General features: G+C 44.9%; 1 protein-coding gene across 2 annotated transcripts in view; it reads right to left on the reverse strand.

Moving 5' to 3' along the window:
- The window catches only part of DSTYK (dual serine/threonine and tyrosine protein kinase), a 60,619-nt gene extending 42,399 nt beyond the window's left edge, over nucleotides 1-18,220 (reverse strand). For both annotated transcript variants that reach the window (XR_004973201.1, XM_036342452.1), the window contains exon 1: nucleotides 17,858-18,220. Coding sequence is in view for 1 of the 2 variants with exons in the window: in XM_036342452.1 (XP_036198345.1) it covers nucleotides 17,858-18,080 (223 nt within the window). In the remaining variant the exon portion in view is untranslated. The remainder of the gene's footprint in view (nucleotides 1-17,857) is intronic.
- Between the last annotated feature and the right edge of the window lie 1,019 nt (nucleotides 18,221-19,239).

Genomic DNA, 19,239 nt, shown 5'->3' on the forward strand with positions numbered 1-19,239 from the left:
AATTGAGATTTATTTGCCTTACTGAGATAAGGTCTGGGACTGCAAAGGTCAGGAAGGCATTTTTAGGAGGATGGAAAGAGCAAAAGTTTGGTAAACAAATGTTTGCCAGGCCATTCAGAGATAATGGAACTCAGAGAGGACTTCAATCTCCAGTCCCTGCCAAGCTTCCCCAGACCACTACACCTACCCATGCTCTTTGTGGCTAACAGTATGATAGTTCTCTTCATAGACCAGGACCTCTATTTAAATTCTTCTAGACAGTTAAGGGGTAGGTTAAAAAAAGCTCTATGTCATTGGACCTTCATTGTCTTCAGCTCAAAATAGTTCATTTGCCGAAGTGCCACATTCTGGGAGACTGGTTCTGAACCACTTTACCAGGTTATTACTTAGTAGTAGACAATAACCCTGAAGGGTGGCAGAATATGCCATCCCAAAATATGCTACTTTGGCATAAGGATTATTTTGAACTGAAGGTACTTGGCACACAGCAGGTTTAAGAAGAGCGCTCTGACCTCCCCTTTTTCTTCCTGAAAGCAGGAGATAAAAACCCCTGGCAGATGTTCTTATACCAGAAGGAAAGCAACATCGTTATCACCAGGGACCAGGAGTCAAGGCCATGAAAAATCTGTACAAATAAGCCTTGTTAAACCACCCTTTGTCTTCCTACTTTTCCACCATTAACTGCCCTAGCTCAAGCCCCTGTGTCTTGTCATGTTTTCAAATTTACTTCTGTTTATCCAATTCAGTAAATGTTCAACTCCGTTTCTTTGGGTCTTCATTCTCTTGTGAGGACCCCCAAATACAAGGAATATTTAATAAGATGAATATGCTTTTCTCCTGTTAATCTATCCTACATCAATTTAGGTCTCAGGCCCAGCTTCGAGACCCTAACAGAATAGATATTTCCTCCCCTACCCCCCTACCACATTTTCCCAATCTGCATAAAACACAACTTAGTAACTGCAGAACCCCAATGTAAGCAGACTGACAGAGCCACCATGAAAACTGCCCCGAGCCCAATTTAAAGCAGACGGACAGTCACTACGAAAATTGCCCAAAACCAGAAATAAAACTTGGGGGGAAAACACAGTATTACTATTAGCTGGTGTATATTTTTTTAAAATTATTGTTATCCTAAGGTCACTAGAGTCTTTTTCCTATAAGAGTCTGTAGGTGCTTTTCAGAAAAATTTTAATGCTCCTCTTACCAGTTGGTGTGTATTATCCTTTGGGTTTGAGGGTAAGACTATTCTAAAAAGAAAGAACTGGAGAGAAGGAATACTGCCGGGAGCCGGTCCATCCTTGCTGTTTCAAGGGACCTGGCATATATGGCATACTGTTCTTAATATGTTTGCTCACCTTCTTGGCACTATGTTTTAACCAAGGTCACCTCTCTGAGAAAGGTTGTTTCCCCAGGTAGGGATTTTCCCCTGAAGTTAGGGAGGGAATAAAACCCCTTAACTAAGTGCCAGGCGGGTAATTAATCACTTTAACTATGAACAATCATGCTTAAGCTACATAATCTTTACTCCCTGGAATGGAGATAAGAAACGCCCTAACCTTTGGAATAGAGATTGATAGGATTGGAATCAACTGGTATAAATACAGATGTAACAAGACAACAGGACACAGAACCTAGACACAGAACCTACACAGAACCTAGAGACAGAACCTAGCGAGAGAACATGGCAAAAGATCTTGGACAGAACCTGGCTACAGAACCTGGATAGAACATGGCAAGAGAACCTGACTAGAACCTGGTGACTGAACCTGGCTGGAGAACCTGGACAGAACCTGGCTGGAGAACCTAGCGAGGGAACATGGCTACAGAACCTGGCTGGAGAACCTAGCAAGAGAACATGGACACAGAACCTGGCTGGAGATCCTAACCAGAACTTCGCTGGAGATCCTGAACAGAACTTGGCTGGAGATCCAGACCAGAACTTGGCTGGAGATCCTGGCTAGAGATCCTGGCTAGGCTGCTGATCAACTGAACGCTGTCTCCGTGTCATTCCTTTTTCGCCGACTCCGTCCACACCTTTGGGACCCCTGGACCTGCTGGGGTCCCTACTAATGGCCTTTTATGTCTCCACTGCCCATTAGAATAGGTACTTTAAAGTGTTTTGGAGTAAGGGCAATGGAGTTTACCACTCTCCTTGCCAGTTTTCCATCCTAATCAGTATTACATTCAAGAGGTGAGTGAAGGCCAGGGTAAGTTGTAGTCTATGGCCAAGCTAGGAAGGCATTCAATGAAGTGAATGAAATGGGACTCTGCCTTTGCCCCATACTATTGAACTCATGGGCCTTCAGAGTTCATTCAGATCTCAACAGTTCCTACTGCGATCTTTGTTCCTGGTCCACAAGGATTTCCTCCTTCAGTCAAGTTTTTCTTTTTAACCTCACTTTTAACATTAAACGTACAGTGCTCTCTGAAAGTGAATGAAAATATAAAGGATTTTATAATTCACTAAAGTAATCAGTAACACAAATATACATTTCCACAAATAATTAGTGATGTTTTATTTCTTAATTACATGTGCCAAGAGTAAAGTATAAATCCTAAGTTGAGAAATGAAGCTTACAGTCTTTCTACTACAACTAATTCTCCTACAAGTTTCAAAGTATTGAGCTACAAAAATCCCAGGAGCTGAGAGAAAAATAATTCTGCTAAGAAACATTTATCATTCCCAAACAAGCTCTCTGACCTTCAGCTAAATTTAAAGAATTCTGAATTAGAGTAAGCACCCCCTTTAAGGAAAACACATGCGTAGGTAGTCTGGGTTTCAGAAACTTCAGGACCAAACAGTACAAGATATTTTGGTTGAAAGGGATGGTTTTTAGAGATTAGAGATTGAAATGTACTCAAGAATTCAAGCTTGTATGGAAAACTGAAAAGTCAAGCTGGTAGAAATGTCACTGAAGTCCTCCTACCTGATGGGCATCTCTGATAGTTTTAAAGAAACAGGCTGTCCTGGCACCAGGGAGGAGAACGCGCCTCTGCCCCCAGCTCGATAGCCTCTGGAAGTTATGAGAAATGAAGAGACGCACTCAGCAGCCTGCTGACAAGCTCCTTTCTGGGTGAAACTGCTCCTGAGGCTGGGCATGCTGCAGAGGGAGCACAAAGGCAGCTGGCAGCTGAGGCTGGATTTACAAGATGCAGAGATGGAAGTGGCTCCTCGAAGAAGGACCCCATGCTTCACCAAGGGCTTAGTTTCTGTCATTTGGAAGGCAGCATCTTATAACTAGTAACCAGTAAGAATGATCACAGGAGCAAGCTCAAACTGGGCTCACAGAGAACATAAGCTTAAAAAAAATTTAACTGATAACAGATTAAAATCCATTGAAAAAACTCTCAAGTGCAGACTGATATAAATAGATAAACAAAGGAAAAGGAGAGCTCTTCCTCAACACTGAATACGTACTAAGAGATACAGAAGGCATGATAACTAAGAGATACAGAAGGCATGATAACTAAGAGATACAGAAGGCATGATAACTAAGAGATACAGAAGGCATGATAAGTATAATAACCACCACTGAGGCAGATGGCAGTTGTCAAGTAGACCAAGTAGATGCTACATCTGGTGGTATAACAGGAACAGGATTATCAGTGAAATCTTAGAACACCTCCCCACAAAAAATTAATCGACTGGATGGAAATTTTCATTTGGAGTATGGGATGGGGACAGATATTGGGAAGTGTCAAGAATGGAGAAGAGCCGAAACCAGTTTGGCTCAGTGGATAGAGCGTCGGCCTGCGGACTGAAAGGTCCTAGGTTCAATTCCGGTCAAGGGCATGTACCCGGGTTGAGGGCACATCCCCAGTAGGAGATGTGCAGGAGGCGGCTGATCGATGTTTCTCTCTCATCGATGTTTCTAACTCTCTATCTCTCTCCCTTCCTCTCTGTAAAAAATCAATGAAATATATTTAAAAAAAAAAAAAGAATGGAGAAGAATTAGGCTAATTTGGGTAAATTTGAAGGAAAGGTACAGATTTACTAGTAACAAACTTCATACTTTAAATATGGTTTCTGAATCCAAAACAATGTATCCAGCTCCCCTTTTTATTATTTAAGTCTTTTCTTTAAGAAACCAAAAACCAAATTAGAGCTTTAATACTGTGGTAAAAGAACTGGAGTCTTAGATGAGTCGCTGGCATTGGGAGATTCAGTGCCATCTATCTATCTATCTATCTATCTATCTATAATCCTATCTAATAAACGACAAAAAGGGTAATTGACCGTACCTTCGCTACACTTCCCATGGGCTAATCAGGGCGATATGCAAATTAACTGCCAAAAAAGATGGTGGTTAACCGCCAACAAAGATGGCGGTTAATTTGCATATGTAGGTGCCAAGCAACGGAGCGAAGCCGGCTGGCCCCCGGGCAGGAGCAGCGAGTGAAGGCCAGCGTGGTGAGCGAAGAGCAAAGAGGGAAGCCTGCCGCGCCAGCCTCCGCCACGCTCCGGGGCCCACGCGTGGCGAGTGAGGAGCTAAGCCCCTCACGCCAAGCCAGCCCCTCCCGGCGAAGAATGAAGGCCTTGGTTCCAGGTGCCGGAGAAAAACTGGTGCCAGCAGCCAGAGGAAGGGGCCCCCAAGGGGCCCCAAACAGCAAGAGGGCACAGGCTGGGCTGAGGGACCCATCCGAGTGCACAAATTTTTGTGCACCAGGCCTCTAGTCTATATATATAAAGAGCCAGGGGCCGTCACATCCGAAACAACCAAACAGATGACCGAACAGGCTGAGTGGGGCAACAAGGCCGGCGGGGGGTTAGTGAGGGACAACCAAACGACTGAGCAGCAGGCTGCATAGGGCAACCAGGCTGGCAGGGGGAGCAGTGAGGGGCAACCAGACCAGCAGAGGGGGGCAGTGAGGGGCGACCAGGCCAGCAGGGGGGGCCGTGAGGGGTGACCAAGCTGGCGAGGGGAGGGGCAGTTGGGGGCAACCAGGCCAGCAGGGGGGGCAGTTGGGGACAACCAGGCTGGTGTGGCAGCGGGGGGGGGGGGGGGGGGGGTGGGGGGGGGGGTTTGGGGCAACCAGGTTGGCAGGGGGACCAGTTAGGGGCAATCAGGCAGGCAGGCAGGTGAGCAGTTAGGAGCCAGTGGTCCTGGACTGTGAGAGGATGTCCGGTTGCCAGGATCAGGCCTAAACCAGCATCCGGACATCCCCTAAGGGGTCCTGGCTTGGAGGGTGCAGGCTGGGCTGAGGTGACCCCCTCCTCCCCCAGCACAAATTTCATGCACTGGGCCTCTAGTTTATAAAATAATAGGGTGGGTAAGATATCAGCCCCTAAAGTAATTCATTAACTTAATACTTATCCCATTCTGTGTGTCTGTCTGTCCTCTCTAACTTGGCACCATCACTGGCAGTTGTGAAATGTACCCAGGATTTGTTGTAATCAGGTATAGTAAGACATGCAGACAGCGGAATGACTGTTGTGAAGGCAGAAGTTCTTACAGATCCCAAGAGACAGGCGCACAGGATATCATGCAGGGCCACATGGGAGGCACCAGGGTCTGCTTGGGGTGGCTGGGAGGCAGAAAGAGGGGAGGAAAGCTTGGGCAAAATCCTTTGTTGTAGTTTTTATGGGACAGAATACATGAGGCAAGGTGTGAAAGCTGAGCAGGTTTAGGATTGGATAGTTTCAATAAATTCAGCAAGGTGTGGTCTCGGGGATGGTTCCTAGTTGTCCAAAGCCTGGGTGATTAGGGCAAAGAAATTTTTTTAAAAAATTTAATTGACCGCAAAGGGGAAAATGGTGACTTTAAGGTGAAAACCTAGAGGACAGTAACATGACCAAGGATCAAGCTTAATGTCTCCAGGAGTCAGGTGGGCTGACACCATGCACACCACATCATGTCTGTGCCTAATCCTGCTAAGAGCTCATGACCCAAGTCTGATCATGAGGTAACAACAGATAGATCCATGCGGAGGGTCATCCTACACAAAGTAAAACCAACTCTTTAAACCTATCACAGATATAATAAAGGCCTGGGGAAGGAGAAGGAGAGACATGACAACTAATGCAACATATACTCCTGGACAGGACCCTGGATCAAAAAGAAAAACAGACATTATTGGAACAGTTGGCAACATCTGAATGGGATCTCTGGACTGGATAGTAGCAGTGAGTCAATATTAACATCCTGATTTGTGGGATTGTATGCTGGTATGTACACTGGAGTATTTACAGGGGATAAGACAACCTACTTAGAGCTTGCTTTCAAACTGCCCAGAAAAGGAGTAGACACCATTGGGTGATGGAGCCAATGCAATAAAATGTTAACAACTGGGGAATCTGCATGAAGTAGTAGGAGAGCTCTTTGTATTGATCTGGCAAGATTTGTGTCAGTTTGAAATTGTTTCAAAATAATATTTTAAAAATGAGCCAAAAGGATGCCTAGCAAAGTGACCCAGTTCTGGATCTCAGAGGAGAAAGACATCAAGAGATAGAATTTTACTTGACAAAACAAACCAAACCCAGCAGGTTAAAAAAAATGCATTAAATACGGCAATAATAGAATTTAAACAATAAGTTTCTTTGTTGTCTGCACTTTTGCCCTTCACGTTACTTTCTGCCTCCTCAGTCTTCCTGTGAAGGTTTGCTGCTGCCAGATCAGAGTCAGGGGAGTTCAAGGCACTAATCTAAGTAGTTCAGGATCACATTTAGAATCCAAATCCTCAAGGCTAAGCAGTAGAGACAAACATCATGCTCCAGGTCAGGCACTTGGATAAAAGTTCCTACAACTATCCAGTTCACAGAACAAGAACCCACCAGAAGAAGCTGGACCTTGGACTGCCTACAGTGGTGCCTCTGATTACTCAGAAGTGGGGAATATATCTCCACCTCTTCTGGTCTCAGACCTCCTTCTTACCAGATGCTAGCAACTCACTTCTATACCAACAATCCACGTTCCCAAAGGGGAGCAGTGGAACGCCTCCATTACCACCTGGAATGAGAGCCAGCAGAGCAGGAAATGGTTCAATCCGGAGAAACTGAAATGGGTTTTGACAGTGGGGCACTTGTATGCCGGAAGAATACTGTTTCCCCTACATTCTTTCCTTGCACCTAGATATCTCCATAATGTTAAAAGTTAAGGCTAGATTATGTTGTGCAGCATATTACTAAAAAGTAAACTCCATTTTGGTTCAGTCACTGTCTCTCTAATTTAAATAAAGTTTTTATTCAAATAAATCTTATAATCTAGCTATATTTATGACAGGGCCTTAGTCTGCTCTGAAAAGTTTGTCTTGATTAAAAAAAAAAAAAAAAAATCTTGGGAGCCCTGGCTGGTGTGGCTCAGTTAATTGGAGTGTTGTCCTCTACACCAAAAGGTGGCAGGTTTTAATTCAGTGGTTCTCAACCTTCTGGCTCTTTAAATACAGTTCCTCATGTTGTGGTGACCCCCAACCATAAAATTATTTTCGTTGCTACTTCATAACTGTAATGTTGCTACTGTTATGAATCGTAATGTAAATATCTGATATGCAGGATGGTCTTCGGTGACCCCTGTGAAAGGGTCGTTTGACCACCAACGGGGTCTCGACCACAAGTTGAGAACCGCTGTTCTAATTGGTCAGAGCACATACCTAGGTTGTGGGTTTGATTCTCAGTCTAGGCACACAAACAGAAGGCAGCCGATCGATGTTTCTCACATCGAAGTTTCTCTCTCTTCCTCTCCTCCTCCTTCTCCACCTCCTCCCTCCCTCTTTTCCTCTCTCTCTTTAAGAAAAAAAAAAAAATCAATTAAAAAGAATTCTCTCCCCATTATATAGACTGAAAAAGTTAAATACGCTAAGATAAAATCTTGTCCAGCATAAATAAGGCATTAAAACTCTTAATCTGGCCCTAACCGGTTTGGCTCAGTGGATAGAGCGTCAGCCTGCAGACTGAAAGGTCCCAGGTTCGATTCCAGTCAGGGGCATGTGCCTTGGTTACGGGCACATCCCCAGTGGGAGGTGTGCAGGAGGCAGCTGATTGATGTTTCTCTCTCATCAATGTTTCTAACTCTCTACCCCTCTCCCTTCCTCTCTCTAAAAAATCAATAAAAATATATTTTTTAAAAAAACTCTTAATCTGATGAAGCTACAATTAGACCTACTTTACATCTGAGTTAAAGAAAAGGAATAAAGTATTTTTTAAAAGAAATGTGAGGTTTTCATTTTAAAATCAAAGGCTTTTATGACTACATGACCTATCATAATTCTTTGGGATAGTTTTTGATGCATTATTAGTTAAACAAGTGAAAAGAAAAACAACCTTCAAGTCCTACTTCCCATGTTCCTGCCCGGAAACCACCCCCGCAAGGAACGGAAACACATTATAGAGGCCCAACTCCAAAGAGAATTGCAGTCGTAGGTTCCCACAGCCACAGGGCACCAGGCTGGGCATGCGTCCAACCACCACACTGCCCACTAAAGGGACAGAAACAGGCACCACTGCGCCCCATGCGGCAGGCACTGCAGCTGTGGGCCATCGGGGACACCAGTGGGCCGCACCCCCCCACCCCACCCCCCGCCGCATTGGCCAACTTTTCTTCGGTTTGATTTGGACTTTGGAGGAATATTATATATGGCTGGTTTGTAGCTCTAAGCAAGGGGGCACATATCTCAGCCACTGCTACACCTGGTTCTCTCTGTTAAGGTGGCAAGTTCCAGGATACCCAAGATTACCAGACTCCCCATTTGGCAAAGAATAAAGTTTCAAACATGAGGTGGACTAAACTTAAGACTGGAAATCCCACAGGGACTCCAGTCAGACCTTGGAAGGTCAAAAACGAAAAATCGGCCCAGCCAGAGTGGCTCAGTGGTTGAGCATCGACCTTTGAACCAGGAGGTCAGGGTTCAATTCTTGGTCGGGCCATATGTCCACGTTGCGGGCTCGATCCCCAGTTGGGGCGTGCAGGAGGCAGCCAATTGATGATTCGCTCTCATCACTGGTGTTTCTATCTCTCTCTCTCCCTCTCTGAAATCAATTTTTAAAAATATTTTTTAAAAAGGAACGAAAAACTACATCTTCCACATGGATTCACCCTCTGTGCTCTTATGAATGACAGCATTCAGATTCCCATATAGGAAGCAAAACCTACCATTCCTAGAGGTGAGCTATTTTCCTACAAGAAGTAAGGAACAAATTTTACCTTAGGTCTTAAGACTGTTAGGAAAGTCCTGGTTGGGTAGCTCAGTTGGTTAGAGTGTCATCCCGATATGCAAAATCCATGCTTTCTTTAAAACTACATATGTGGGTTCAATCCTAGTCATGACACATACAAGAGTCAACCAATGAATGCATAAATAAGTGGAACAACAAATCGATGTTTCTCTCTCTCCTCTCAAATCAGTATTTTTTTAATTTTAATAAAAAATAAACAAACAGTTAAGAAAAAAAACACATGCGCCCACACACCTCATACTCTTCATACTGGCTTCCTTGTGAGTAACCTCTGAGAAAGATATGAAGATGACAAACACTCTAACAATAATATCACAAGCCCTGGCCAGTGTGGGCTGGTTGGTTGAAGCATGTCCCATACACTGAAAGGTCATGGGTTTGGTTCCGGTCAACATGCCTAGGTTGCAGGTGCAGTCCCGGGGTGAGACTGCTTTTAAATCATACAAACAAGATAATTATAATTACTCCATAAAAGAGTTTGGGTCCTGGCCAGTTTGGCTCAGTGGATGGAGCAACGGCCTGCGGACTGAAGGGTTCCAGGTCCAATTCCAGTCAAGGGCATGTACCTCGGCTGCAGGCTCTTCCTCAGCCTAAGACCTGGTCAGGGCACGTGCAGGAGGCAACCAGTCAATGTGTCTCTCTCACATCGGTGTTTCTCTCTCTGTGTCTCTCCCCCTCCCACTCTCTCTAAATATCAGTAGAAAAATATCCCCGGGTAAGGATTAAAAAAAAGACAGTTTGGGCTAATTTTCCTGTATTCTTTCAGAAAGTTAATAAAGCATGTCAACTCCTGTTTTATCAATGCCATTTAATCTTACAACTTCCCATATGCCTTATCCCTACTTCCTCTAAGGCAGCTAATGGTTAATTAAATAGGTAACCAATTTGTAGAAAACCAGTAGAAGGAACATGATGAAACACTAATCCTTCTTTTTTTTTTTTTTTTTTTTTTAAATATATTTTATTGATTTTTCACAGAGAAGAAGGGAGAGGGATAGAGAGTTAGAAACATTAATGAGAGAGAAACATCGATCAGCTGCCTCCTGCACACCCCCCAGTGAGGATGTGCCCGCAACCAAGGTACATGCCCTTGACCGGAATCGAACCTGGGACCCTTGAGTCCGCAGGCCGACGCTCTATCCACTGAGCCAAACCGGTTCGGCACTAATCCTTCTTTCATAACATCAACTTGGAATGAATAATATAATTACTTGGACAGTGGTTCACCATTCATTATGTGTCCTGCGCCCAGTACAATGAGGCATTAATAAAGGTTTGTTGAGTGAATGAGTATTAGGAATTTACTTCCCATATCATGGCAAAGCTCTGATACTGGATATCTGCATGCAACTCATTCTGTGGGACATGAAAATCGTTCTCTGGGATACTAGCAAAGAATGCCACTCCAGCCTAGTCAATCATCTATCAAATGCACATTATTTTTTTAGGGGCCCAAAGAGCAAAATGGGGCAAATCTATAAAAAGTATTTTCTTTTAGGGGGAAAAACCTTTCTGAAGTAGAAACATTATTCCAGAGTCTACTAGCCATGGAAGTAATTGAAAAGATATGTCTGTTATGCACAAAGCACTATGGTAGAAATTGTAGGATACAAAGATGAGTAAAAATAATCTTTACCCTGAGGGGTTCACAATCTAGTCAGAAGGATAAGATAAATACATCCATAGCTATCATGCAAAGAAGTAAATAATTAAAAGCATAATCGGTATGTGCTGAGCCTATAGGAATTGAGCAGCAGATATAAGGGGAAATTCATATTTGCCTTTACTTCAATAACATGTTTTTAAGGTTTTATTTTAAAAAGATTGTTTTTGAAAAGTACATTTACTGCAGGAAGATTGTTTTTTTCCCTTAACCTAGTGAGTCAGATAACAGAAGTATGAAGAAATAAAAAGCATGCTGGCAAAGCGGACAAAGCAGAACAAAATGTAAAGACCAGAATGAGTTTTTATTTAAATCTATGCTTTCTTTGAAACTACTTGCAAGGCTGAAGAATTAATCACACTGAAATCAGTAAACATTGAAAATGATAATAATCTTAAGGTAATAATGTCTTTTAGGAGCAGGCAGAACTATCCCAACCTTTTCAGTTGTGGGCTGCCCTATGCCATGGGAAAGGCAGATTAGAAAGCGGAAAGATGGTAAAGGGAAAGGGTGCAAAAAGCCCTTGTGTTTGGGGAGGCCATATCCTCCCAGAGGCAAGGAGGTAGCAAGATCAGCAAATGTTAGGGACTGGACATGGGACGAAGGGGCTTGGATATGTAGTGTCGCTTTATGTTCACTCAATCAGATAATAATGTCTCAACTGAGGTAAATTAGGGTTCCATGACAAGCTATGGAGCCTGGGTTATGACTCATTTGCAATAAGATCTCTCCCCTGCCAGGGTGCACTTTATATTCCCATGGCCAGGTCAGAAAGAACAGGGAGGAGTCACAGAAACAGAACTGGAGCTTAGAGACCTGCGCCTAAATCTGGTTCTGGTTCAAAATTGCTCTGTCCCACATTCTACTTTTTGCTTCTCTTATTCTTCCCCTGACCCATCATATTCCAACTTCTTAAGCTACTGTTCACCAACTACACACACACACACACAAACACACACTAATAAACTTAGCACTAATTATATGCCTGTACTGAGTGCTTTGATGTATATCTTTAAAGGTCATGATGACTTTGTGAGGCAGACATTATCACTCCCATTTATTTATTTAGATAATTCACATATCACTGAATTGTGCAACCAACACTACTATCTAATTCCAGAACATTTTCATTCCCCACAAAGAAATCAATATTCATTAGCAGTCACTTCTCATTTTTCTCTCCCCATCCCCTGGCAATCACTGGTCTACTCTTTTTATGAATTGGCCTATTCTGGGCATTCCATATAGATGGAATAATAAAGTAAGTGGCATTCTTACCACTCCCATTTTACACATGAAGAAACCAAGACTCAAACAGGTTAAGTAACTTGCCCCAGGCCACACCGTTAATAAGAGGCTGAACTAGAAGAGGAACCCAAGTCTGATGCAAATGCTTGGGCTTGCTTCTGATCACTACATGCTGCTTCCATCCAGGAAGAAAACTGAAAGAGAAAATGCAAGTTTTAGATGTACTTGGAGAAAGAGGGTTTTTCACCTAAGGTAATATAAGGTAATATAATATTGTTTAGCTAATAATGCATCAATTACACCATCTCTGCTTATATTGAAATGCTGAGGCAGCTCCTCTACACAGACATGGCAAACTACTAGGAATCACACCAACCCACCTCTTTCTGTTCCATCCCACAACCCCAACTTCTCCCACCCCCAACCCATGCAGGGGGCAGTTCTATAAATCCAGGCTGGAGAGAATCTCCTCTCTCCTGACTTTCTGTCCCTTTCCCAGATGTCACTCTGCCACTTAAACTCCATTATCCACACCAATGTCTGTCTAAGGAGTTCAAGAAAAATGTCTGCTTAAATAAGTGCACTAGTGTTTTTCCTCTTCTTTTTAATTCTGGCAACCAGTTTATACTAGTTGTGACAACCAGAGGGTGAAGAATGTAGGAGAAGTCAGGCTGTTGGCTAACCAAAGGCAAAGAGCTCTAAAAAGAATCATAACTCACATAAAACACCTACAATGCCTCCGCTTTCTGCCATTTTTCTGCTTTACGCATTAAGTGTGCATATGGTTGAGATCAGATTATACTTTTCTGGAGGACCAAGTTCAGGTCTTCCTTTTCATCTCTCATCCAACATACACAAATAGGTACACGATAACACTGATTATTATATATATGTATTTTTTTCCTTGGGAGAAAAGTATAAAAGGGAAAATGATTTCCACTAATCCAAGGCCAAGGCCAATGTCTTTGACTCTTTATCCCCTAAACCAGGCACTCAAAAGTTTATTGAATAATAGCAAGTACTTAGCAGTACCAGACACTGCTCTAAATACATATAACTCCCCACAACCCTGAGCGCTATTACCATAATAATCCCCATTTCCTGAGGAGGAAACTGGCCCAGCAGAGCTGTGATCTGCCCAAGATCATTCAGTCAATAGGAGTGGGAGTCAGGATTGAGGGAATGCAGGACACTGGAGCATTCCAATTAATAGACACATTTGAGTCATCCTGGTTTCTTAAAACTGAGAGACTTATGATCCATTGCAATAGCTAGGAACTCCAAAGGATCTAAAAACAAGAAAAGCAGTTTTCCCTTTGCTACTTTGTAATAGTCCATCTGCCTTTTTCAGAAGTGCTCAAAGCCTTTCTCTCATTACTTCTGAACCTTCTGACAGCGGAAAATTGACGGATAGGGGAGCTCTCCTACCCTATATAGTTAGGTGAAAAGAAGGCCACAGAGGAACTCAATTAGGAAATTTCACTTATAATTCAGTTTTCTTTGTTACAGTCCAAGCTACTCTCATTTTAGAGTTCTATGTCATCTATTTTTTTAACTTCTAAAACATCATGTGCATTATATACAGGGTGGGGCAAAAGCAAGCTTACAGTTGTGAGTACGTGAAACAGTTTATCCTTGTATTATTATTTATTAATTACTGTATTATTTTCCGTATGAGCAACTGTAAACCTATGTTTGTACCACCCGTATGTATACTGCCTCCAGTGAATGCAAAGCTGTCAAAAGTAAGAAGGAAGCATAATTTTGGGGTCCTTCCCATCTAATTTGTGGTTAAAAGTGAAATAATAAAAACAGAGTGAATCCATGATCTTCAGTTGCTCAAAGACCATACTACATCCAACACTTAGAAGCACGCCCCATCCTGATATGATCTTAAGACCTTCTAGAGCAGTGGTTCTCAACCTTCCTAATGACGCGACCCTTTAATACAGTTCCTCATGCTGTGGTGACCCCCACCATAAAATTATTGTCGTTGCTACTTCATAACTGTAATTTTGCTACTGTGATGAATCGTCATGTAAATATCTGATATGCAGGATGTATTTTCATTGTTACAAATGGAACATAATTAAAGCATAGTGATTAACCACAAAAACAATATGTAATTATAGATGTGTTTTCTGATGGTCTTAGGCGACCCCTGTGAAAGGGTCGTTTGACCCCCAAAGGGGTTGCGACCCACAGGTTGAGAACCGCTGTTCTAGAGATTGACAGGACGAAAAACTGAGTGTCCCGCCCTGACCAGCGTGGCTCAGTTGGTTGAGTGTCATCTGTGCACTGAAAAGTCGCTGGTTGGATTCCTGGTCAGGGCACAGGCCCAAGTTGCGGGCTCAGTCCTGGTCAGGGTGAGTGCTGGAGGCAGCCAATCCATGTTTCTCTTTCACATCAATGCCTGTCCGTCCCCCCCCCGCCCCCTTCTCTTTTTCTAGAAAAACTTTTTTTTTTAATCAAGTGACCCTTCTCTTAACATTCCAAGTCCCTACGAATTAGAAACCCACACTCACAAAAGAAAGCTGAGATGGTCTCTGAATGAACTTGACCCTGCGAAGAGAGCCTGTAGAAAGGAGAGAACAAGGGCTACTCGTCTCGTAAGGAGCGGCTCCTCCTTTAACACAATTACCTACGCAGCTGGGGAAGTGGCGTCCCCAAAATATACATAGAAGGGCTACCTCACTAATTTCCCCCCCAAAGATAAAACCCCTCACGCTGACAGGAACCGAAGCATTTTATGGAACAAAATCAAATTGCTCCCAGCGCTGTCATCTGTACCCTCTCTTCGCTTTCATTTCGGGTGGACAGAGGCTGAAGGGAGTTAAAAAACGCTGAGATTGGCTCGCCATGCAGTCAACCAGAAAAGCCAATGAGGCAACATGCAAAAGGTGCCTTTGTATTCCTAAGCTGACTTTTCAAGGATAAAAACTAGAGCCAACCAGGGTACCCTGAAAACCTCCATTCCTCCGAGGTGGATCTACTCCCGTGGTGTGTTTCTCAATAGTAATTCAAGAATAAATAGTTGTTACAAAACAGCAGCAGTAGAGGGTCCTTTGTTTTGCGCTGTTTTATTAGATAAGCTCCAAGAAAACCCGAGCAGGGAAAGCCAGGGGAAAGCACTGCTAAGGGAGGGCCAAAGTGCGCACTCCGGGGTCATCGCTAAAGTCATGAGCCCTCCCCACCAGCGGCTTTCTGAGGGCCTCACAGAAGTCAGTCCCCTCCATCGCTCCACTTTCAGAACATCTCTGGGCGTAAGATGTCAACACCACAATTCCAGCACAGCTAGTGTCAGGGCCCTGGGCAGGCCAATCCAAGACAGCCCAGGATGGCAGATTAAGTATTGTGAATCAAAGTTACTTAAGGAACGGCCTGTACAAGAAGAAAACCCTAACCTCTTTGTCCCCATGTGATAGGCACCCTCCTAGCTCCACAGGGCTGAGACAATCTATCACAAGAGTTTAAAAAAATCCAGTCAAGATCTAACCGGTTTGGCTCAGTGGGTAGAGCGTCGGCCTGCGGACTCAAGGGTCCCGGGTTCGATTCCGGTCAAGGGCATGTGCCTTGGTTGCGGGCACATCCCCAGTAGGGGGTGTGCAGGAGGCAGCTGATCGATGTTTCTCTCTCATCGATGTTTCTAACTCTCTATCCCTCTCCCTTCCTCTCTGTAAAAAGTCAATAAAATATATTTAGGAAAAAAAAAATCCAGTCAAAAGCTTGTATTAACAGACCTTGTATTGCCTTCACTAACTTACTACTCAATTTCAAACTTTGCTTAGATTCCTTTCTAATAAGCACTAACTTGCTTTGTTCTGTCAATGTGTCACATTTGTTTCTTTGGCTACAAGGTATAAAAAGGTGCCCGGTTGGTCCTGGCTGGGTGGCTCAGTTGAAAAAGGTTTCGGGTTCGATTCCTGGTCAGGGTACATACCTAGGTTTCGGGTTCAATCTCCAATCGGAGCGTATGGGAGGCAACCGATTCATGTTTCGCTCTCTAAAAACCAATAAAACACATTCTCTGGTGAGAACTTTTTTTTTAAAGGTGCCCGATTGGATAACTTCGAGCCTCATTTTATGATCTGATCGTATTGTTATTCTCCTATGTGTACCTATTAAATTGTTTTTTTCTCCTGTTAATTTAGTCTTGTGTCAATTTTATTATTTTATTATGAGTCCAGCCCTGGAACTAAAGAAGGGGGGGGGGGGGTTATAATACAAGTCATCCTCCTCCTCCCATTTATCCCAGGAAGTAAAATAAAAACCTTTTTATTTACATCTAGGCTAATTAAATGTAATAGTAGAGTATCATTAAGGGCCTTATCACAATCTTACTATCTTATTTTTATTACTGTTTCTGGAGTCTCAGACAAATTTAGGATAATAAACATGCAACTTCGGAAATATAGGGCCCAGTGCACAAACCCTGATGAGTTTAACAATTCGTTCCATTCTGAGCCTCATGTTCAAATCTGCTATCAGCCTCTAATTTGTGTTTTCTTAAAGTGTATTTGCAGACACTTGTATCAGATCCCCAGAGATGTTTTTATGTTTAGATTCTTAGGACCCACCCACTAGACCTACTCATTCAATCTGTGGAATAGAGCCGGAGACATATTTTATTTCAATTTGATGTTCATACATACTTCAGTGTGAATCACTAAATTAACCCCACTGACTTCTTTGCTATGTTGTCCCCAAGGTATCTGTCTTTATGGGATCCCTTGCAACCTAGGTTATTTTCCTAATTAGATACAGTCATTAACAAACCAAACCCTCTAGTTCCCCACCAATAACGAGCAGTTTAAGAGGAAACAAGAACCTAAGAAAGATCGAAGACGCTGCACAATTTTAAGTGCTTATAAAGCCTCTAACGCATCCCAGAGAGAATCGTGTCTCAGGGCCAAAAACAATCCCTTCCCTAACTTCACCATAAGCACCAGCAACATCTGTCAAGTCGCTGCCACCCAGCAACTATCACTTATTTCCCTTAGCGACCCCAGGGCCATGAGTCCATTCCTTACTTCAAAGCTGCCTCCCAACTGGTGCAAAAGCATTTCACACACACACTCAAACATGCCTATCACACACACACTCAAACACGCCTATCACACACATACCCAAACACGCCTAACACACGCTCAAACACGCCTACCACACACATACCCAAACACGCCTAACACACATACTCAAACATGCCTAACACACACTCAAACATGCCTATCACACGCATACTCAAACACGCCTATCACACACTCAAACACGCCTATCACACACGTACTCAAACACGCCTAAGACACGCTCAATCCACCATAGCTCGCCGGCTTCCTCGGGCCCCGGGGGCACCCTGCCTCCAGCCCCTCCTCCAGCCCTGCATCCCAAAGCTGGGACTCGGAGCCACAGGGGCTTGGCCCCCAACACGGAGCAACTTCCCGCCCTCCTCGGGGTACCCCCGCCCTCCCCGACACCCGGCCTCCGCGCCCGCCCGCGCACAGCCCGGTCCCCTGGCTCCAGCTCCGGGAACTCCAGCCTGCGGGCGCCTCCCGCCCCCAGAACCCCAGCCGAGCCCGCGCCGCCCCTTCGCTTCTCCCCACCGCCCGGAGGGATGCCCGCCCCGGGCATGTGGGATGCGGCCGGCGCAGGCACGCGGGCCCGGCCGCACGGCCCGTGTCCCGGCCACCTCTCCCCGGAGTTGTTTTGCAGGGCAGGGGTGCGGTCCACGTCCCGCTGGCCGCTCGGCCCTCTCTCCTAGCGGCTGCCCTCCTTACCGGCCTGCAGCCCGGCCTCGGTGGGGGAGGAGGGGCAACTGTGACTGTGGGAGCCCTGGAGGTCGCGGAAGAACTTCTGGGTTTCTCGCAGGTTCTGCCGCAGCCGGCCCAGGTAGCGGCGGTAGCGGCTGAAGCTGCGGCACAGGTCCCGGATCATTCCGCCGCCGCCCGGGCCGGGACCCGACGGCGGCTCGCTCCCCCACCGCACCCCGTCGCCCTCCATCGCTTCAGCCCGCTGTCTTCGGGGCTCCGTCCCCAGCCCGCTGGCCCGGCTTCCCTCCTCCCCGCCCCCCAGTGCTGGAGGGAGGAGGAATCCGCCTCCTAACGCCCCCGCCTGCAACCGTCCGGGCTCCGCACTCCGTCACCGCGGTTAAAAACAGACCATACTGCAGTGCGCCGCGGACGGAACCTTTATCTCCACGATCCAGAAGAGTGAGGGAAGAAGGATCGTTGGAACGCGCCGTGGCTGCGGTGTCTCCTGGGACTTGTAGTCCACACCCGCTGATTGTGAATGGTACTCATCCCCTTTTGGTGTGAACCTTACTGGTTCTTCTGCTTACACGCTCTCCTCGCTTAAAAAAGTGTTCCTACTCCCGGCGTAAGTGTCTCTGAGCAGAGAGAAGAGCTGCAGGACCCGGACGCCAGCAGAAGCGGGGTGCCTTATAGAAAGATTCTAATAGCAAAGAAAAGGAAGGAAACAGGACGGAAGCCAGTAATATCTCCATGGTTACCCTAATGACTGAATTTCTGGATACAGTAGATACTGGGGAACTGGGTAAAAATACCCTCGAAGTAGGGAAATCCCTCATGTTTGTGTTTCCTCCTTTTCTTTTCTTCCTTTTTAAATATATTTTTATGTATTTTAGAGAGGAAGGGAGAGAGAGAGAAACAATTATGAGAGAGAAGCACTGATCAGCTGCCTCTGGCATGCCTTCCACTGGGGATCAAGCCCGCAACCCAGGCATGTGCTCCCGGAATCTAACCGGGATCCTTCAGTCCGCAGGCCAACGCTCTGTCCACTGAGCAAACCGGCTAGGGCTCCTGCTCCTTTTCTGACTTTCCTTCTCCGAGTGTGGGAAAGGGGTGTGTGAAAGGTTCGATAAAGAGCTTTAAACTGGAGCTCATTTGGTTTCTTGAAGTAGACAGCTGGTTAAAGGGAAGTTGAGGTTTGTAGCCTTCCAAACAGGTTCTAATAATCTTAATTTGGCTTCTGCTAATATAGAACACTTTCATTCACACAGACTGTCAAGGAGCCCAGAACACGAATGCAGAGAAGACAAAACTTGACAACCACCTCTTTTTCACCTCCTGCTTTCTCTCCCCTCTTCTCTAGGCACAGAACCCTCCTGTCTTTCTTGATGTGAAAAGACCCCCCATATTTC

Source organism: Myotis myotis, unplaced genomic scaffold (genome assembly GCF_014108235.1).
Source record: "Myotis myotis isolate mMyoMyo1 unplaced genomic scaffold, mMyoMyo1.p scaffold_m19_p_18, whole genome shotgun sequence".
Lineage (NCBI taxonomy): Eukaryota > Metazoa > Chordata > Mammalia > Chiroptera > Vespertilionidae > Myotis > Myotis myotis.